General features: G+C 42.8%; 1 protein-coding gene across 1 annotated transcript; it reads left to right on the forward strand.

Moving 5' to 3' along the window:
• Nucleotides 1–12,197: 12,197 nt before the first annotated feature.
• Nucleotides 12,198–17,366, forward strand: si:ch211-252f13.5 (uncharacterized). The gene is made up of 5 exons (XM_024009879.1): nt 12,198–13,173; nt 13,757–13,962; nt 14,367–14,687; nt 14,786–14,852; nt 15,043–17,366. The coding sequence occupies exons 1-5, from the start codon at nt 12,519–12,521 to the stop codon at nt 16,611–16,613; spliced, it is 2,820 nt and encodes a 939-aa protein (XP_023865647.1). The 5' UTR covers nt 12,198–12,518; the 3' UTR covers nt 16,614–17,366.
• The last annotated feature ends 5,767 nt before the right edge of the window (nt 17,367–23,133 follow it).

Here is a 23,133-nt window from a genome sequence, read left to right on the forward strand (position 1 = left end):
TGCTCCAGAAGACAGTGCAGTCGAGGTAGAGAGAAAACTGAGAAAGACACACACACTAATCAGGTTTCCATCCAAACCTTTTATGCGAGTGGATTTAAAAAAAAAATGACAGGCCTGGAAACAGAACATTTGTCGATAAACTTTACACATGTCGACAAAACAAAATGTGCTAAACAAAGTGGGATATTTTTGTGTCGGTAAAATGTATTATGCGAGAAATGTTGGGGAAATGCTTTTATGAGCAAATATTGATATAATAACTAACCATCATATCGAAGTAAACTTGGAGTCACGTGATGTTGTGTGGTCCTCCCTCTACGACTCGATGGGAAAGCATGCAGTTTATTAGGCTACAGATTAAATAAATTATGATGAACTTCACAAGGTGGTGAAAGTACACGATGATGAGCTTGATGCTCCTTTCATAAATAAATATTGAGGATTATTCTTATTCTGGTGACATGAATCATGATCATCGATGCTTGTCTGTTTTGACAAATAAAAAATATTCTTGCTCTTTTGTCCATAATCGTCTCATCATGTAGGCTATACCCACACTGTATCTTCAAGCTGTTGGCTACAGCACACGTACCAATACCAGAGTGGACACACTCACTATAACACATTTTGTTTGTGAGAAACCCATCAGTAGAGTTGAAAATGCAATGAACAGTCATTTAACTGTATTTWAAAAAAAATTGTACATGGGAATTTAACTGCAAAATGTATTTTTATGTGCCCTACGTCATCACACACAGCATTCTATCCTCAACAAGTCAATGTGATGGAAACTGCATATTGTTTTAATGTGGATTTTAGAATATTCGGATGAACATCTGTTGCCAATTGGATGGAAACCTAGATAGTGACACAGATTTAGCCTACAGCTGCCAGTTAATATTTTGGCTGTATATTGTATGAACTATTAGGCTAATTAACACTTAGGCCTAATGAGGGAAGGGGAAATTCGGGGGGAACACATTTGACAGGCACGAACTTGCAATAGCCTAAAAAGTCGTTATATTGGCTTTTATAACACAGATTTCATTAGCCATCTATAAAACATTAAATACAGTACTACTGCTTTTTATTAAATACATCATGTATTACTATGAAAAAAACGTAATGAATACATAACAATTGCTAAATAATCCTCTGTTAAAAGGTCTGTGTATTTTAATTGCTTATTAGCTCCTGAATCTCCGTCTCTTGAGCCAAAGAGCGGAAGTGAGTCTGGTGTCAAATTACATTACATAACCACCGCCACTGGAGGCTTGTAAGTCCTGCCTATTTTCCCAACTATTTAACTTGCTGAAAGGCCTGTCATTTCTTGGCAGAAAGATATCCATACACTGTAAAACAAACCACAACGCTGGAAATCTGTCCACATCCACATAAAGTAGTATGAGGATTCTATGACAAACAATAGAAGAGAGGGAAAGAAGGAGACTGGCAGTTCCTTCATGTAGCCAATGGCTGTATTATACAGCCAAAACATTAAGGGACTGGTGGTCTCTCTCTCCTTCTCTATTGAGTTTATAAACCATTTGTAAGGCATTTATAAATTGTGTTCACCATTTATTAATTATAACTTCCACATTAATAAACCATTTACTAATCATTAGTAAAGTATTTTTGTATTCCCTAATCTAAAAGTGAGTGCTATTTATACTTTACAAATGTATGCGTGACCAGTGCAATTTGTCACAAAAAGATGGCCATGCCATTGGTTGACATTCCATCTGTTCCTGGTAAAAGAATAAGCACACAACACAGGATGTTTAAAGAAATACAGTTGAAATCGGAAGTTTACATTTACTTTGGTTGAAGTCATAAAAATTCGTTTTTCAACCACTCCAAAAATTTCTTGTTAACAAACTATAGTTTTGGCAAGTCGGTTAGGTCATCTACTTTGTGCATGACACAAGTCATTTTTCCAACAATTGTTTACAGACAGATTATTTCACTGTATCACAATTCCAGTGGATCAGAAGTTTACATACACTAAGTTGACTGTGCCTGTAAACCGCTTGGAAAATTCCAGAAAATTATGTCATGGCTTTAGAATCTTCTTATAGGCTAATTGACATAATTTGAGTCAATTGGAGGTGTACCTGTTGACGTATTTCAAGGCCTACCTTCAAACTCAGTGCCTCTTTGCTTGACATCATGGGAAAATCAAAAGAAATCAGCCAAGACCTCAGAAAAGAAAAATGTAGACCTCCACAAGTCTGGCTCATCCTTGGGAGCAATTTCCAAACGCCTGAAGGTACCATGTTCATCTATACAAACAACAGTATGCAAGTATAAACACCATGGGACCACGCAGCCGTCATACCGCTCAGGAAGGAGACGCGTTCTGTCTCCTAGAGATGTGAAAAGTGCGAATCAATCCCAGAACAACAGCAAAGGACCTTGTGAAGATGCTGGAGGAAACAGGTACAAAAGTATATTTATCCACAGTAAAACGAGTCCTATATCGACATAACCTGAAAGGCCGCACAGCAAGGAAGAAGCCACTGCTCCAAAACCGCCATAAAAAAGCCAGACTATGTTTTGCAACTGCACATGGAGACAAAGATCGTACTTTTCGGAGAAATGTCCTCTGGTCCGATGAAACAAATATATAACTGTTTGGCCATAATGACCATCATTATGTTTGGAGGAAAAAGAGGGAGGCTTGCAAGCCGAAGAACACCATCCCAACTGTGAAGCACGGGGGTGGCAGCATCCTGTTGTGGGGGTGCTTTTCTGTAGGAGGGACTAGTGCACTTCACAAAATAGATGGCATCATGAGGAAGGAAAATGATGTCGATATACTGAGGTAACATCTCAAACATCAGTCAGGTAGTTAAAGCTTTGTTAAAGCTTACTTCCTCTTGAACTTGCAGATGTGTTGCTGTGCGTTTTGTTGCCAACCTTACTTTGCTAGCTGACAACTTTACGGTTTTTACTTTTTACTTTTTAAATTACCGTTTATATTTTTTGTTTTTCCCTCACAACTTTTTCCCTCATTCAACTTTTTCACTCCGGACGCTTTATCTGGACATGGTTCGTCAGCACCTTCAACAGCCGAAGCTAAGTAGTAACATTAACATGATGCCTTCTAATTGCAGTCGCTGTACTCATAATATCGCCAGAAGAGGACTGGCCACCCCTCATAGCCTGGTTCCTCTCTAGGTTTCTTCCTAGGTTTTGGCCTTTCTAGGGAGTTTTTCCTAGCCGCCGTGCTTCTACACCTGCATTGCTTGCTGTTTGGGGTTTTAGGCTGGGTTTCTGTACAGCACTTCGAGATATTAGCTGATGTACGAAGGGCTATATAAATAAACTTGATTTGAAACTTGATTTGGTCACAAATGGGTCCTCCAAATGGACAATGACCCCAAGCATACTTCCAAAGTTGTGGCAAAATGGCTTAAGGACAACAAAGTCAAGGTATTGGAGTGGCCATCACAAAGCCCTCATTCCTATAGAAAATTTGTGGGCAGAACTGAAAAGCATGTGCGATTAAGGAGGCCTACAAACCTGACTCAGTTACACCAGCTTTGTCAGGAGGAATGGCACAAATTCACCCAACTTATTTTGGGAAGCTTGTGGAAGGCTACCCGAAACGTTTGACCGAAGTTAAACCATTTAAAGGCAATGCTACCAAATACTAATTGAGTGTATGTAAACTTCTGACCCACTGGGAATGTGATGAAATAAATAAAAGCTGATATAAATCCTTCTCTCTACTATTATTCTGACATTTCACATTCTTAAAATAAATTGGTGATCCTAACTGACCTAAGACAGGGAATTTTTACTGGGATTAAATGTCAGGAATTGTGAAAAACTGAGTTTAAATGTATTTGGCTAAGGTGTATGTAAACTTCTGACGTCAACTGTACATATACATGTGTGAATAACTAGCTCACTAACATTTACAAATGTGGGAGTAATGATTAATAAATGGTGAGCAAATTATTTGTAAAATGTTACCCTACGATGTTGCTGGGCCCAGCACAGGCAGTGTTGTCCTCTGGTCTTCTGGTCCCAGTGCAGTGAGAAAGGATGCTAGGCTTAGCAAAGACAGCTCAGAGGTGAGTGCAGTGCGGGTATGAAGAAAACAAAGAGACACAGATATACTGCCAGTTCCTTAATATGTTCAAATCAAATCAAACTTTATTTGTCACATGCAAGTCTACAACAAGTATAGACTTTACGGTGAAATGCTTATTTACAAGCCCTTAACCAACAGTGCAGTTCAAGAAGAAGAACATTTTTAACAAGTAGACTAAAATAAAAAGTAATAATAAAAGTAACATAATAAGAATAAGAATAACGAGGCTAAATACAGGGGACACCGTTATCGAGTCAGTGTGCAGGGGTATAGGCTAGTTGAGGTAATCTATACATGTAGGTGGGGGCGAAGTGACCATGCATAGGTAACAAACAAACAGCGAGTAGCAGCAGTGTACAAAAGGGAGGGGGGGGTCAGTCAATGTAAATTGTCCGGTGGCGATTTTATGAATTGTTCAGCAGTCTTAGAAGCTGTTGAGGAGCCTTTTGGTCCTATACTTGGTGCTCAGGGTACCGCTTGCCGTGCGGTAGCAGAGAAAACAGTCTATAACTTGGGAGACTGGAGTCTCTGACAATTTTATGGGCTTTTCTCTGACACCGCCTATTATATAGGTCCTGGATGGCAGGAAGCTTGGCTCCAGTGATGTACTGGGCCATTCGCACTACCCTCTGTAGCGCCTTACGGTCAGTTGCCATACCAGGTCAGGATGCATTCGATGGTGCAGCTGTAGAACCTTTTGAGGATCTGGGGACCCATGCCAAATCTTTTCAGTCTCATGAGGGGGAAAAAAGTTTCATGACTGTCTTGGTATGTTTGGACCATGATAGTTCGTTTGTGATGTGGACACCAAGGAACTTGAAACTCTCGACCCGCTCCACTACAGCCCAGTTGATGTCAATGGGGGCCTGTTCGGTCTGCCTTTTCCTGTAGTCCACGATCAGCTCCTTAGTCTTGCTCACACTGAGGGAGAGGTTGTTGTCCTGGCTCCACACTGCCAGTTCTCTGACCTCCTCCCTATAGGCCGACTCATTGTTGTCGGGGATCAGGCCTACCACTGTTATGTCGTCAGCAAACTTAATGATCGTGTTGGAGTCGTGTTTGGCCACTCAATCGTGGGTGAACAGGGAATACAGGAGAGGGGTAAGTACACACCCTTGAGGGGCCCGTGTGTTAAGGATCAGCGTGGCAGATGTGTTGTTGCCTACTCTTACCACCTGGGGGCAGCCCGTCAGGAAGTCTAGGATCCAGTTGCAGAGGGAGGTGTTTAGTCCCAGAGTCCTTACTTAGTGATGAGCTTCGTGGGCACTATGGTGTTGAAGCTGAGCTGTAGTCAATGAACAGCATTCTCACATAGGTGTTCCTTTTGTCCAGGTGAGAAAGGGCAGTGTGGAGTGTGATTGAGATTGCGTCATCTGTAGATCTGTTGGGGCGGTATGTGAATTGGAGTGGGTCTAGGAGGATGCTGCTGATGTGAGCCATGACCAGCCTTTCAAAGCACTTAATGGCTACCGATGTAAGTGTCACGGGCGGTAATCATTTAGGCAGGTTACAGACGCTTCCTTGGGCACAGGGACTATGGTGGTCTGCTTGAAACATGTAGGTATTACAGACTCGGTCAGGGAGAGGTTGAAAATGTCACTGAAGACACTTGACAGTTGGTCTGCGCATGCTTTGAGTACACATCCTGGTAATCCGTCTGGCCCAGCGGCTTTGTGAATGTTGAATGTTAAAGGTTTTGTTCACATTGGCTACCGAGAGCGTTATCACACAGTCATCCAGAACAGCTGGTGCTCTCGTGCATGCTTCAGTGTTGCTTGCCTCGAAGCAAGCATAAACGGCGTTTAGCTCATCTGGTAGGCTCGCGTCACTGGGCAGCTCGCGTCTGGGTTCCCCTTTGTAGTCCGTAATAGTTTTCAAGCCCTGCCACATCCGACGAGCGTCAGAGCCGGTGTAGTAGGATGCAATCTTAATCCTGTATTGACGCCGCTTTGCTTGTTTGATGGTTCGTCTGAGGGCATAGCGAGATTTCTTATGAGCGTCCAGATTGCTCTCCCGCTCTTTGAAAGCGGCAGCTCTAGCCTAGCTCGATGCGGATGTTGCCAGTAATCCACGACTTCTGGTTGGGATATGTACGTACAGTCATTGTGGGGACGACGTCATCGATGCACTTATTGATGAAGCCGATGACTGAGATGGTGTATTCCTCAGATGAATCCCATCTGACCACTTCCATATTGAGCGAGTCAGTGGTACGTCCTGCTTTAGTGTTTGCTTGTAAGAAGGAATCAGGAGGATAGAATTATGGTCAGATTTGCCAAATGGAGGGCGGGGGAGAGCTTTTTATGCATCTCTGTGTGTGGAGTAAAGGTGGTCTAGGATTTGTTTTCCCCTGGTTGTGAAATGCTGGTAAAAATTTGGTGAAACTGATTTAAGTTTGCCTGCATTAAAGTCCCCGGCCATTAGGAGCGTCGCTTCTGGGTGAGAATTTTCTTCTTTGCTTATGGCCTTATAGAGTTGGTTGAGAGCGGTCTTAGTGCCAGCTTCGCTTTGTGGTGGTAAATAGACGGCTACGAATAATACAAATGAGAACTTTCTTGATAGATAGTGTGGTCTACAGCTTATCATAAGGTACTCTACCTCAGGCGAGCAATACCTCGAGACTTCTTTAATATTAGACATTGCACACCAGCTTTTATTGACAAAAAGACACACACACCCACCCCTCGTCTTACCAGAGGTAGCGTCTCTGTTCTGCCGGTGCATGAAAAATCCCACTAGCTCTATATTGTTCATATCTTCGTTCAGCCACGTCTCGGTGAAACATAAGATGTTACAGTTTTTAATGTCCCGTTGGTAGGATAATCTTAATCGTAGGTCATTAATTTTATTTTCCAATGATTGCACGTTAGCAAGAAGAATGGAAGGCAATGGGAGTTTAGGCGCTCGATTCTCAGAAGGGTGCTCGATCTGCAGCCTCTTTTCCGGGGGCGTCTTTTCTTCACGCAAAAGGCGTGGATCTGGGCCTGTTCCAGTGAAAGCAGGATATCCTTCTCGTCGGACTTGTTAAAGGAAAAAGTTTCTTCTAGTCCGCGGTGAGTATCACTTTTCTGATGTCCAGAAGTTATTTTTGGTCATAAGAGATGGTAGCAGCAACATTGTGTACACAATAAGTAAAAAAATAAGTTACACAAAATGCAAAAAGAAAAGAATGGCACAATTGGTTGGGAGAATGTAAAACGTCAGCCATGTTCTATGGCACCATCTTCATATAGTTGTCTCTATACAGATGTACTGCCAGTTCCTTTATTCACTGAACAAAAATATAATCGCAACATGTAAAGTGTTGGTCCCATGTTTCATGAGCTGAAATAAAAGATCCCAGAAATGTTCCATACGCACAAATTGTTAATTTCTCTCAAATATTGTGCACAAATTTATTTACATCCCTGTTAGTGAGCATTTCTTATTTGCCAAGATAACCCATCCACATGACAGGTGTGGCATATCAAGAAGCTGATTAAACAGTATGATCATTACACATGTGCACCTTGTGCTGGGGACAATAAAAGGCCACTCTAAAATGTGCAGTTTTGTCACACAACACAATGACACAGATGTATCATGTTTTGAGGGAGAGTGCAATTGGCATGCTGACTACAGGAATGTCCACCAGAGCTGTTGCCAGAGAATTGAATGTTCATTTCTCTACCATAAGCAACCTCGCATGTCGTTTTAGAGAATTTGGCGGTACGTCCAACCGGCCCCACAACTGCAGACCACATTTACTGTATGGTGTCAGGTGGGCAAGCGGTTTACTAATGTCAACGTTGTGAACAGAGTGCCCCATGGTGGGGTTATGGTATGGGCAGGCATAATCTACGGACATTGAACAAAATCGCATTTTATCGATGGCAATTTGAATGCACAGAGATACAGTTTAGAGATCTTGAGGCCCATTGTCGTGCCATTCATCCGCTGCCATCACCTCGTGTTTCCACATGATCATGTTGCGAGGATCTGTACACAATTCCTGGAAGCTGAAAATGTCCCAGTTCTTCCATGATCTGCATACTCACTTGACATTTCACCCATTGAGCATGTTTGGGATGTTCTGGATCGATGTGTACGACAGCGTGTTCCAGTTCCCACCAATATAAAGCAACTTCGCACAGCCACTGAAGAGGAGTGGGTGTAACGGCTTTCCTCCTCCTCTTCATCCGAAGAGGAGGAGCAGGGATTAAACCAAAATGCAGTGTTGTGTGATGACATCATTTATTTAAACAAGACGAAAAAACGAACTATACTTGAATAATTAACAAAACAAATAAACGATGTAGACAGACCTGGACGACGAACTTACATGAAACACGAAGAACGCAATAACAGGAAAACTGACTACATAAAACGAACGAACAAACAAAACCGAAAACAGTCCCGTGTGGCGTAACATACAGACACTGACACAGGAGACAACCACCCACAAACAAACACTGTGAAACTACCTACCTTAATATGATTCTCAATCAGAGGAGATGAAAACCACCTGCCTCTAATTGAGAACCATATTAGGTACCCATTCACCAACATAGAAACAGAAAACATAGACTGCCCACCCAAACTCACGTCCTGACCAACTAACACATACAAAACTAACAGAAAACAGGTCAGGAACGTGACAGTGGGACAACATTCCACAGGCCACAATCAACAGCATGACCAACTCTATGCGAAGGAGATGTGTCGCGCTGCATGAGGCAAATGGTGGTCTGAGGTAACGGAACGCATGAGAACAAAAATCTCCTTTATAATACAGCGTTGCATGCATATCATCACATTTGCGTGGTGGAAGAGCAGTAGAGTAGAGGCACTTACAAAAGTTGCCAGAGGTGGGACCAAGTCATTGTTTTACAAGTCACAAGTAAGTCTCAAGTCTTAGCACTCAAGTCCCAAGTCAAGTCCCAAATCAAGACAGGCAAGTCAGAGTCAAGTCTCAAGTCAAGACCAACAAGTCTCAAGTCAAGTCTCAAGTCCTAAACGTTGAGTTTCAAGTCCTAAACAAGTCATAATGTGCTCTTCACCAAATGTAATACCATTTAATATTTTTAACAAGAGTAATAGTTAGTATATTACATTTACGCAAATCATGAATGCTTTTAAAAATATATTTATTACTTTCCAAATAAACTTTATATTTCCATGGAAATACATGGGTAGCCATGAGAAAGACACACCCCCCCAATAGCGATCGACTATCGAGGATCGCTATGGGGCGCAATCGGGCGATGTAGGCTTGTACACAATCGCCCAACCTTAACACACACACCGTGTGTGTGGTTACAGTAGGCTAACATATGCCAATGGCTTTAGGAACAGCAGTAACATCAGGCAGGATTTAGGCTACCAACTGCCTAGCCAGTTGTAGCTCAATCTTGGGTGCAATGATCACGTTCCCACACTGACTGACTGACTGTGTGGAGGCTCATTGATTTAACGTTACGTTAGACTACATGATACACTGGGCAAAGTTATGAATGATATAGCTGTCGGCTATAATAGCCACGACTTACCGTTCTTTGTGCAGCTTCAAATGTCGAACAAAGTTGGAAGTTGTTGCAGCAAGTTGTCGGTCATTTTCTTCCCGCATGTTATTTGTTGATACAGCGTAGTCTTTATATCCGAAAATAATAATTTTGGGTATCATCTTTCCAAGGGCTCCATCTGAATTCACTCGCCGACGTTCCTCTGCACTGCCACGCGTAACTTTCTCTCAGCTGGCACAATTTGATTGGCTGCTGTCCGATTCAAAATGTAATCCGTTAAATGAAGAGTTGATGTCCTGCACACTTTTTTAATAGCATAATTTTTTATATTTGGGCTTGGGGAGGGTATCAAGTCAGGTCGAGTCATAAGGCTCAAGTCCAAGTTAAGTCACGAGTCATTGGTGTTAAAGTCAAAGTCGAGTTGCAAGTCATCATATTTGTGACTCGAGTCCAAGTCATGTGACTCTAGTCCACACCTCTGGAAGTTGCACACATGGGAAAACTTTGTGGCCTAGGGTCCGGGAAATTAATGTCCTTTTATAAACGGATATTATACAATTCTACGTAATTTTACATGAATGGAGACTTTGGCATAATCTTTTTTAATGCTGTGTCCAAAACAACAGGGAACTCGGAGCTGGGAAATCTCAGACTTCCAACTTCAGTGTGTCCAAAACAACAGGGAACTCGGAGCTGGGCTCAGACTTCCGACTTCAGTGTTTCCAAAACAACAGGGAACTCGGAGCTGGGAAATCTCAGACTTCCGACTTCAGTGCGTTCAAGACAACAGGGAATTCGGGGGAAAAAAACGAGCACTGACTGGGAAAATTCGTTTTGAACGGTCATCCAACTCAGAATTCCAAATGGGGAACTCTGGCCTCTTTCTAGCGCTCAGACTTTCTGACCTGAAGATCACTGACGTCATGATACAACCTCTTTTTTTCCCAGAGTTCCCAGTTGTCTTGAAAGCACTATAATACCGCACAAGGGACGAAATGACAGGCTACTTTGACACTGAGATCAGTGAAAACGACCTTGTCTTGAATCTATCAGTAGCTCAGGCCTAGGTGTGTGGAGACATATTGTATGCTACAATATGAGAAGGAAATTATAGTTCTTAAAATGCTTTCCAGTTTCACTGACTCACCCAATGATGCGCAGCTCACTAGCTGGTGATGTCATATGGGCTCGTGCCAAAAGCCTCTCTCTCTCTTGTTTAACTTTTTAGACAATATTTGGAAGATTATCAAATATTTTGGTAGCGCTCAGTTGACAGATTATAGTCTTCTCTTTTCAGCAGGAGCAATTTGCAACCTGTTTTTTCCCGCGGTTGTAGACTATTTGAAATATTGCGAAAGGCCAGTTTTGTCTGCATGCTGTATGTTGACAGAGATTTGCAGCTCGTTCCCGACTGTAGGCTATGCCTATTTATTGGACTACACTCCACAGCTAGGTTATGTTTAATAAACTATGTATCCTCTGTGGCAGGACAATTAAGGCAGAGGCAACTTGAATTAACTTTGATTGCAAAAAGTGACAATTATTTTTCATGCCAGGAGAAGTACCGAATCCGACCAAATAGGTTCCAGAACAAAACAGTCCAAAATGGAGCCAGAACAGGATCCGGCTCAAATTAAGTACTGGTGGTTACACCAGATACTGACTGGTTTTCTGATCTACGCCCCACAGATACTTTTTTTTGTTGCATATCTTTATTCCCAGTCATGTGAAAACCATAGATTAGGGCCAATGGAATGATTTCAATGGACTGATTTCTTATATGAACTGTAACTCAGTAAAATCATTTAAATTGTTGCATGTTGCGTTTATATTTTTGTTCAGTGTATGTTGGCTCTATATTTTATAGCAATTAACACTTAGGAGTGAGACAGACAGACAGACAGACAGACAGACAGACAGACAGACAGACAGACAGACAGACAGTGACAGCAGAGAAGATGCAGAGACTGCACAACAGGAACAAAACAGAGGCCCAGTTAGTGGTAAGTTGTATCTCCAGTAGTGCTTTTACATGTTGTATTTGTCTTAAACATGGGCTGGTTAAAAAGAGCTGGTTAAAAAAGGAGGAGGACTGTTTTCAGTCACTGGTACAATAAACATTGAGAAACGCTGTACTATAGTGTACTGCCTATATTGTGTCAGTAGCATTACTGCCTGTGTGTGTTTAAGCTGAATTTTTGTCCCAGTCTGCCCCTGGGCACAGCTGTGATACATAACCATGTAAGCATGAGATAACATTCTGTTGTCACTTTTTTTTCATACCTCTTGGCATTGTGAATTTGACATTACAATGCACTGTATGGTGACTATTTCCAATTACTGAAGAGGAAAAAAAAGATATTTTTAACACAGACCCATAATTTGTCCCCAGGGAGTGAGCAATGCATGATAAATGAACCTCCGATTCCCTTGAAGTCTGAGAAAAATATGTAGATGAAGTATTTGAAATATCTACCACATGCATAGCATCAATAGAAATGAGTGACTCGGCACAGTGGTATGTCCGGGAAAGCTATGGGTTAATTTAAGACGGAAAGGAAACCTGTTGCCAATTAAGTGCACGAAATGCCACATGTTGCCTAGACACATCTTCAGATCGGCTAGAAAGATCAGTACATACCATATCCACTCAGGGAGAGAAAGGCTGGCAGTTCATTCATTTGAAAAGGCTTCACTCACTCCAAAAGGCTACATTAATTGAGAAGGTGTGGATGATCTAAAAGCACACTTTCCTTCGCGGGGGAAACGCTAACGAGGATTTAAAACGCGAAGTGAACCAGGCAGTTTATTCCTCTGGATTCCCGGAATGCGTAAAAGCACCTGATGGGATGCACAATAAAATAGGCACAATTCTACGTTGGTTTAATTAACTCTTCTTCTACATCGTGGATAAAATGAAAATGACTATCATAACTCCATTGTTTCTGCTCTGCTTGACATTGTTGGTCAGCACAACCGAGAGTGTGGCAGAGATATGCAGGGGGACGCACTGTTTCAGCTCAGAGGACTGGACCAGACCTTGTACAGGGGCGCATTGCCAGCGGCGAACGGACGCAGCACCACAACACGTAAACCCCGTAATGCAAGACAGGCAAGCGTTTGTTAAGCCCCTTTACCAGGATGCCCATACTAACCCTCAGACCAGAAGGTCACAGGTACCATACACTATCATTCAACCACATCGTGGTGGCACAGCCACAAGCAACACGCAGAAGGAAAACCCAAGGTCCATTACCGCGGAGGTGTACCACCCCGGGTGCAAAGGAGGGAATTGTCAAGCTTCCCAGCCGCGACCAACGAGAACTGAGAGTGTCCCCCGGGAATGCAAAGGGATTGAATGTAAACTGCCACTTAGGATGCGACCCAAACCGAAGCCTCAACCGTGCATTGGCGACAGCTGTGTCACTGGTGGTGGCGAAGACCCGAGAGGGCAACAGCCCCCCCTGGTTCATGACAGAGCGGCGCAATTTCTTGGAGAATTTCCGGAGTTTGGATCAGAACGTGGTTCATCGCCTCTGGGAATACAGTTGACATGCGACATCAAACCAGGTTTAGCACGTGACCGTTTGACATACAGATTTTTCTACAATTCATTTTAAAAAGATCATGCTCCCCAAGTAATTAATAGTTTAGCTAGCAATTAATGTTAGTAGAAAAATATATTAATTTCAGTTTACACCCATGAGAGTTGAAATGTACTCTGAGTGAATGCAACAATAACTAGTTGGTCAGTGTTACTGAACTATTTACAGAGGTACAGAAACTCTGTGAAAACGTTATAAAGATAGTTGTAGTGTGGGATAATTTATACTTTAAGCGTTAAATGTAACACATTTAGAGTTAATTTAACACTTGCAATTTTGCAATATAAATGGAGGTAAAATAGAGAAGTTATTAAACAACAGTGTATAGTTTCCTAGAATACATGAGTCTAGCAGGATTTACCACCAATTTATCACTGCAACCTCAGAACAATTGAGTTCAATAATTCAGTCTGAAAGGTATTTTTGTATTCCGTTCGAATATAACCCCAACAAATTGATTTCACTATGTAAATCATCAATGTGATGAGTATTTGTGCATGTGGGTGAACACATGTATCCCTAGCTACCCTGTCCTCCCTCCGACACAGGCAACAATGAGGTGCCCTCGGAGGACACCCTGGTGCTGCAGCTGCGTCTGGCCAAGGGCCAGGAGAAGCTTGTGGAGGCGCTGAAGGGCCAGCAGGAAGAGATCAGGGAGCTGCAGAGCAGACTGAGCCAACAGCAGGGGACGCTGGTCAGCCAGCAGAGAGAGATCCTGGAGGAGCAGAGCAGACTGAGCCAACAGATGGACCAGGTCTGGAACCACGTCTGGAACATTGTGGTTTCCCTTTGCTGGAGGGAAGCTTTAATAGACATGATGCAAAGCTTTGCTGTTGCCCGGAAACTTCAATATGACACATAACATCTGCTGTGTTTATAATAATAGACCACTGGAAGGTTTAATTAATTACTTTTGAGCAACATTTTGGTCAATAAACCTTTAATAAAGTCAACCTAAAACCATGAAATAAAACAAACAAACAAAACTGTTATTGCAGGTCTCTGATGAAGGAGCTTGTTCTGATGAAGGAGCTTGCTCTGATGAAGGAGCTTGCTCTGATGAAGGAGCTTCCTCCGAAACGCGCCCACATTATTGAAAGTTGCCATCCTGAACCTTCTTTCAGCAAACCAGTAAATGTGTGTTTGGTCTCATCTCAGGTCAAGGCCCAGTATGGCCTACTCCTAGAGAATGTCAAGCAGATGTCCTTCCAGGGCATGCAGGAAGAGCTAGAGAGCCACATGGTGGCCCTCAGGGGCCAGGCCAGGGCCCACCACACCCAGGCCTACGCTGTGCACAAGGTGGACATGGAGGCCAGAGTGATGGATGTAGACCTCCCCGTGTTGGCCTGCGGCTCCTGTGGAGCGGAGGAGTACTGCGACTTCAGGACAGGTCGGCCGCAATGTGAGAGGTGCACCATCTGTCCAGCGGGCTTCTTCCTGGTGTCCCAGTGCTCCATCCATGCTGACAGGATATGCCAGGTGAGGCTATAAGCTTGAATATTCTAAATGTAGATGCACAAACACACCCATTCAGGAGTTTTATTATATTTTATGAATCATTATTTATATATTTACAGGACAGAGATGAATGCCTTGAAGTAGCAAACCTGTGTGCAGAACAGAAGAAATGTCTAAACACTCCAGGTAAGAAGGGTTTAAACTGTTTGGTGAAAAACTCCTACTGTATCAGTGTTAACCTATTCCCAAATAGTACAAAAAAAAAAAATGCTACATATAACAATTCCTCATCCACTCACTCTATAGTTAGAAATGTACTACTTGTGTGTGTGTGAGAGGGTTAACTTCTGTCCTCCACTGTTTCTATGTGAACCAGGTGGATTCAGGTGCCAGGGCTTGTCGGACAGAGAGGCCAGCACAGGCTTGTGTGGACATGCCTACTTCTACAACTCAGAAATGGAGGAGTGTCAGGCCTGTCAGGAGTGTGAGGTGGAGCAAGTGGCCACACCCTGCACCTTCACGAGTGACACAGTCTGCTCCACACCGTCCTCTACTGACAGCAGCAGGCTGTCCCTGTCCTGGGCTGGGGATGTGACCCTGCCTCCTGCCAAGAGCCACGCCCCTGGTCACGCCTTCCCCAACCTGCAGCTCCATATCCAGGGGCGGGGCGACAGCAATCTGCTGGCCACCGAAGACGGCCATCTAGTGCTACGACAGCACGGCCTTGTGTGGGCAGACGAGAACTTGGCCCTGAGCCACGGATGCCGCAGTTTCGTCCAGGTGTGTCTGCAGCTTAACACCAGTGACCTGGCCGAGGGGCGGGACCTTAGTGGGGTCAGGGTGGAGCAGCGGGAAGTAAAGTCCCTCCAGAGTGCCAGTGTCAGTGGGGTGGCAGAAGTTGCTCCAGGAAGTATGCTTTCCCTGATCCTCAGGAGTGCCAGCCACCATTGCAACCACACAAGCGATGGCCTGCAACTCCATGACCCATCTGTGACCCCTCTCAGTCTCTTCTGGCTGTCCCATGACACCGGGGCCGTTGCCATGACGGCGCAGGCAGTGTCATCGGCGCACTACCACACCAACTACCGGCCCACCTTCAAGACCACGTCCACCTCTGACCCGTACGTTGTGGGGCTGACTCACGATGGGCGTGGAGTGCGCTTCACCGAAAATGGCACAGTGCGCTTTGTGTTCCAACAGGCGCTCTACTCCATGGGCCAGGCGTGCGTGACGGAAGGCTTTCACCTGCTGGCCTACATCAACCACAATGGGAGCAGCATGGAGCTGGCTCGATCATTTAAGACTGGTGTCCACTACCGCGACACGTCCATCTCCCTGTCGGCTGCCACCAGGGTCGGCCCCGGCGATACTCTGGGCTTTGAGATCCTCTCCCCGGGGCAGTGCAACATTCGCTACTTCGGTGACGACTCCGGCATCAGCGCCCTCAGTTTGGTGTGGGTCCCCACTGCCATCTCCTCCGCCCTCTCCGCCTCCGTGGCACGCACAGGCTTGCCCTCCGGAGCGGTGCGCAACAAGCCCCTGTATTTCCGTCAGGTGAGCCCCCACATGCCGCAGGTGCAGGTCGGGCTTCCAGGGAAGGGTCGCGCTGAACGAGGACGTGAGTTTGTCTTCACGGAGAGCGGGACAGCCAGCTTAGCACTGGACCTGAAGCTGATCCACTCCTGCAACCCGGTTAAAATCACCCTGCTCCGACATAGAGGCGATGGGGCAGGGGAGGAGGGCAAGCCAGTGCCCCTGGCCCAGCAATTCGGGGGCCAGATGCCAGAAGGCAGTGGGTGGGCAAGTGTGGGGCTGCGGGCCTCCTTCCAGGTCCACAATGGCACGGCAGTTTTTGTCACATTGGACTGCGTGCGAGGACGCATCAATCAGATCAGTCATCAGGCAGGGAGCGGCGTCTCCATACTGTGGGTGGCAGCATATCACTAGTCTAGAAACACCAAACTAACAATACCTAGCTCACCTGAAGCAGGGTTTACCGAATGTTTTAATTCTTCAATTAGCCTTTGATCAACAAAATTGGCCAATTTTAGCATGGTTTACGTCATGTATAAAAAGTACCCTTACCTATACTTACTTAAAATACACCAAAGGATGGTTTTGGTGGGTAGCAGAGAGAATATTTAAGCTTTATGGTCTTTTATGCATATTCTATACTGTATTTCGATATTATAAGGATGCTAGAATTAGCATTGTTGTTCAACAATTCTTGGTATGAACCTTCTTTCATGTTGACATTTGCTGGGCGCATATTTTGTCTGTCTTGTATTTACAGTATATAATTGAGTTACTGCATTGACGCCAGAGCTTTATAGAAGACACTTAACATTCTTTTGCTTTCATCAAGGATAATTTTGCAGGGCTGGTTTTACTCTGAAGTGTGTTAAGAACATATGTTTTAGGTTAGCCGCCATTTTCTAAATGTGAGTGTCCGCTGCATGCCTTAGTTAATGACCATTTTCAGGAGACCCAGAAAGGGTTTGTACACTCGTGTGGAGGTCCACTTGTGTTAGACCAGTCACAAAGAAGTGTGCATTAGCACGGGGTTTAGAATTATACTGAGTTCTGTAGACAGTGACTTCCTACATCCACTATTTAGACCAGCAATTATGCCACCAGCCAAAGTGCCAGTCTTTAATGCCGTAATGCATACTTTGTAAATATTAAAACAGAAAACACTGATTATGACACCAAACCTCATACTTATTAAGTCACCTGCATTGTTTGCTGTTTGGGGTTTTAGGTTGGGTTTCTGTACAGCACTTTGAGATATCAGCTGATGTAATAAGGGCTATATAAATACATTTGATTTGATTTAAACAGTCACTGCTTTAAAACGCACAAGACTGTAGGCTATATATTTGAATAATGGTTGAAAGTTTGTTATATATTTACGCATTAATGCCCGAGGGGGTGTGGCATATGGCCAATATACCACAGCTAAGGGCTGTTCTTGGATACAAAACTTCAAGGTGCCTTATTGCTATTATAAACTGGTTCCCAACATAAATAGAACAGTAAACAAGTATTTTTGCATCATACCCATGGTATAATGTCTCATATATAATTATACACACACAGGTGAATAAAATGCTGTTTCAGCCAATCAGCATCCAGGACCCAAGCTACCCGGTTTATAATATGTATTATAACACGTTATTATCTACGTTTTCACAGGATAATGTCATTCCCAGTACAGCATAATGTGTAAATGTTACTACAAGCTGCCATGCTATATGTCCCTAACCCTAATTCTAACGTAATCATAAAGACAAACAATCTGTAATACCGTATACCTTTGTAATCACATGTAAAGATCTGCGTTGTCATGAGAGACATGTCTGTCCTTATGGCTTGAATTAAACCCAGGTGTTGCCGGCAAAAAAACCCAAAAAGACACAGATGTTTTGCATTGCAGATCAAAAGACACAGCAGGTCTTTTACATTGAATTTAAACAGTTAAAATGGCATTCGAAAGGGGTTAACAGTTTTCCAGTTATAACCTCTCCCTTCTCAGAATGTTTCCAATGTCTTGGCTAAAGATCAATACATACAATACTCATCATATGAAATTCAATTCAACAGAGCAGGGCACACAATGTGTGAAAACGTCACCCTATTCAGAGCACGTTATAGTTTTATCTATAGTTTTATATTGCTGCAGACTAGGAATGATTCAATAACTCATGGTCCTAGTGAAGCCAATGAGCTCGTCTGTGCATGTCATGAGATGTGATCTGTTGCTATATATAAAAAGGACCAAAAACCTGCAGACTCACCCACATGAAAAAAAATACTACAGTTTACTATAGAATACTACAGCACTTATAGAATTATGCAGTAAACTGTTGAATATACTACACATTGTAGTATACCTCGACCATATGTAGTACTTACTATAGGATATTGTAGTATACTGCAGAATACTACAGTAAATACTACACTATACTACAGACCACAAAAGAACTATAATACACACTACAGCGTGGGACTCCAACCCTGTTCCTGGAGAGCTACCCTCCTGTAAGTTTTCACTCCAACCCCAGTTGTAACTAACCTGATTCTTATCAACTAGCTAATTATTTGAGGGTTGGGGTTGGAGTGAAAACCTAAAACTACAGGACTGTAAGGTCTCCAGGAAAAGGATTGGAGAGCCCTATACTGCATTATTTAATTTGCATATACCCTGCACATTCCCCTCCCTTATCCCAATGTTTGCCACCCGTACAGTAAGTGACAAAACTACATGCCAAGTATCGACAATATATCGTGTTCCCTACAGGTGAAAGAAAAGAGCATAAGTTCTGAACTGTCCATTCAGACCTCAGTCCTACCTACTTACAGGTTATTGAAAATATAATTTGTATTTATTTTGTTCAGTAGGTTTCCTCAAAGGCAAAGCCACCATTGCTGGCAAAGATTTTTTTAAACCCCACTATAGTAAATACTACAGTCATGTCCACAAAAACACTACAGTATATACTACAGTCCGCAAAAACACTACAGTATATACTACAGTCTGCAAAAACACTACAGTATATACTACAGTAAATACAGGCCGCAAAAACACTACAGTAATTACAATAGTATATAATAGTTCTTACTACAGTATTTATACAATAGTAAACTGTAAATACAGTCTTGTCCGCAAAACTACACTAAGCACTACCGTATTCACTGTAGTGTTTTTGCGGACTTTAGTGAATACTACACTATTTAACTATAGAATACTATAGTATTTTTTTCACATGGGCAGCAGCTTTTCAGGAACAGAGGTGCCTATTTCTACTTTAAAAGGCTTATAAAATGGCACAGGTATTAGTAAAGGTCATGAAACGGGGAGGTACTATTTTAACTTAGTTCGTTTTCCGTTGCAAAACGTTTCACTACAGTGTTCCCTACTGAACAGGACTCAGTTACTTTACATTGATATACGTTTTGCTCATCATATTGAGATCAACAATGTTGATGCTAATGGTAAGTAACTATGATAATATACAAAAAAAATCCCCTTACCATTTATTTAGCTATTTGCATTACCTTTAAAATCGTATTGGATCGGGATTATGTTTGTCACAGACTATTCCACAAGGTCAAAAAGGGACAGAATTCAAAGAGCATGTCATCATGGGAGAAATCAAAACCACTCCACTTATGACTGGTGAGTTATAGCTATGATTAAAATAAAGAAAAAGGTCAAAGTCCTTAACCTAGTGCTGGCCCCTGTCTGGGGACTAAGCCGGCCTCTCACGTTAGCGCTTTAACCACAGGTTAATGCCAGTGTCCAGTGTTTCCAGATTTCTATGAAATATAGAATTAATCACAATACGTGTACAACTGTTTTCCTTCCAATTTTTTTTGCAATTAGGTAAAAAAAACTATTTTCTGTGTTGGAAAGGGTGTGGGCGTACCCCCAACAACAGAAAGGGTGTGGGCGTACCCCAACAGAAAGGTGTGGGCGTACCCCAACAGAAAGGGTTTGGGCGTACCCCCAACAACAGAAAGGGTGTGGGCGTACCCCCAACAGAAAGGGTGTGGGCATACCCCCAACAGAAAGGTGTGGGCGTACCCCCAACAGAAAGGTGTGGGCGTACCCCAACAGAAAGGTGTGGGTGTACCCCAACAGAAAGGTGTGTTTGAGATCCAGGTTTGAAGTTGAGTTTTGAAGTGTCCCCCCCCCCTCCAATTGATGCTTTGGCCACAAAGTATAAGTATGGGATGAGTAAACATTATTTGGGTATGCGTTACCATAATATTTACTTTTAAAAAGTTACATTTTCACTGCCCAGTTACTTTCAAGGTAGAGTCAGCGATGCACAAAGTTAACAGCAATATTTGGGTCAATTTCCCCAACAATTAAGAGCATTGAAACGCAAGGCTAAACTTCACTATTTCTGGTCCCGCAGCTATGACGTAGTTATTGAAGTGCACATGTGCTGATACTATGAGTGAATTATAGTGCATCGTTTCGCTCATCTGTAAGATCTGCGGTGCTACTCGTGGCAATGTCATATCGCGGAGTTAGTTTAAAATGAGTTTTCTTATTTGAAGTTTAAAAAAAAAAGACGGTGACTAAATGATGGTTCACTCAGGCCATTTACCGTTGGGGAAAAAAAGGCCAGTTCCAGTCTGCTTTGGTTCTCCCATAGACACCAATGCAATAGCAGCTGGGTCTGGTCTGCTAAGTTCATTTACTAATGTAGCCAGAAAAAAAATTAAGACGTGGAGTCTCTCGCTTCCTCTTCAGTCTCTGGTTCACCGTTAAATTACACTTACCTAAGATGGTGTTGAATCACCCGGAACGTTAAGTGCGCTAGATCATTATTTAGCTAGGTCCAGCATCACCCAGTTAGCATGGGTGCTGCATGCAATGCTAGTGGTAATGGCAAGCACAGCTAGCTGTGTTTTCAAAACCAGAAAAATGTCCTTCAGACCATTTCAACAATATACACAGCCACACCATGTTTTCAGACTGTGTGGAACTGGTGAGACTATCACACAATGATTTTTTGGCAGGCGGGCAGAGTGAAAAGGCAATCAGGAAATGCTTCACAATTTAAATATCGTCAACTTTTACACATATAATAGCAAGTACAGTATATTACAGATATACGATGTCAGTTACTTTGAGGGACATGCTTTTTTTAATGCTTTTGAGACCACAACTTCCACTACCATTGCTAGCCCAAGAGATGATGGACCAAAAAAAACCTGCCTGCATGGAAGGATGACACTACTCGCCTAAGGTGGGAGACTTCATTTAAAAGGAAACTATCCCTTTAACAGAAGGTGGGTTATCCATTGACGTCAATGCAAACATTGACGTTATGCTCATATCTCTAATTAGGATTCGGTCCTTGGGGAGTATCACACATGTGGCCTTCACAGCAGACGGGCCGGGGAGAAAGTGTGGTATCCACATGTTTCACAGACAGAAGACCAACTGCAAATAGGAGAATGTCTGCTTTTGAGAACTCTTGTGATTGTGTTAATCACCCATCAGATCACAATAACAGTGTCCCACTGACAAACAGTCCCAGCGGGTGAGAGGGAGACAGAACTACACCCGAGACAAACTAAGAGAAGAGAAAAATAGGAGGGGTAGACAGAGCGAAAAGGAGAGAGCTACCTCCTGTGGAAGGATACAGTAGCCCTCTAGGTGATGCTGCACCATCTGGAAGGAGTTTGGGCTTGTTTGGGAGGCATCTCAGGCAAGCTTTTTCCTCAGTTTCCCTGTTAACTCTGTATATTCCTCAAGATAAAAGGCTTAACCATATGATTTTCCTGAATGGCCATAGAAAAACATGTAATAATCAATTACGAAGTGTACCTTCCGAAAACATAGTCGTTGAAGAGGTAGGTCAAGACATCCGAGTCTTATTCCACCCCCCCCCCCAACCCAATTAAAATAACTTTGAGGAAAACATTTTTACTTAGAACTTTGACATGTGGTTGTCTCACTTAGCCATCTTAAGATGAAAGCGCTAACTAAGTCACTCTGGAAATTAGCATCTGCTAAATGACTAAAATGTACCTAAGTGTTCTTAATGTTTATTATGACATGGGAGTTTATCCAACAATGTACTCAACATTAAACCGTATTCAAATGTACTGCACTAAACATTATGCTTTCCTTTGCAGTCCAGCCATCTATGGCTTTCTGTATTTATTTCTCTTCCTGGGATCCCAGGTCAGAGACACAGTCAAAGAAAGCATATCTTTCAGATAAGGACTTACTATATTGGGGGGGGGGGGGGGAGAAACTGAGTGGGCTAAATTGAACTGAATCTTGTGAACTGAATCTTGTCAATGTAACAAACAGTACCTTGCATTCCCCCCTTAATAGTATAGTTGGCACGACAACATTGGACGTGCAGTTTGGTTATTGGGTAACAGATCTATAGTGCCATCTAGAGGTTAAAATTGAAAGTGGGCATAGATACCAAGGCAATAACTGCTCTGCATATTAATACTCCTCATTTGCACTGAACTTTTGGCAACACCCACAGGGGGAAAAAAAGCCTGTTTTACAGTTTAAAGTAATTGTGACCACCCCAAAAATTGTATCAGTAGTACTGAACACATTTCAATCTCATTAAATGCAATTTCACTTTTATGAGGTTGACAAAAAAAGTAAATAAACACAGCAACATGCATTGTTCGGTTTAATATAGCTATGCTTTATTTATATTTTACAGTAACCACAAATCTTTGGCCATGTTCAGGATAACATTCTTCCAAAATGCAAGTCGTTGACATTGACCTGGTTGTCATCAATACCGTTCTCTGACACCTGTATAGCCGACAACAGAAGCCTACTCTCACTACAAGATAGAGGTATTTTTGATATACCATTTTAGGAGGTTATGTAATATTATTCATTACCATACAGTAGTTGACTTTAATTCTACATGCTTATGATTGTACTTGAAGCCTTACGATTAATTAG

The sequence above is a fragment of the Salvelinus sp. IW2-2015 genome, linkage group LG19, assembly GCF_002910315.2.
Source record: "Salvelinus sp. IW2-2015 linkage group LG19, ASM291031v2, whole genome shotgun sequence".
Taxonomy (NCBI): domain Eukaryota; kingdom Metazoa; phylum Chordata; class Actinopteri; order Salmoniformes; family Salmonidae; genus Salvelinus; species Salvelinus sp. IW2-2015.

Coding starts and splice junctions, on each gene's coding strand:
- si:ch211-252f13.5 (XM_024009879.1), top strand. CDS start 12,519: ATGAAAATGACTATCATAACTCCATTGTTTCTGCTCTGCTTGACATTG. Junction 13,963..14,366: donor TGAGCCAACAGATGGACCAG/GTCTGGAACCAC, acceptor GTCTCATCTCAG/GTCAAGGCCCAGTATGGCCT. Junction 14,688..14,785: donor ATGCTGACAGGATATGCCAG/GTGAGGCTATAA, acceptor ATATATTTACAG/GACAGAGATGAATGCCTTGA.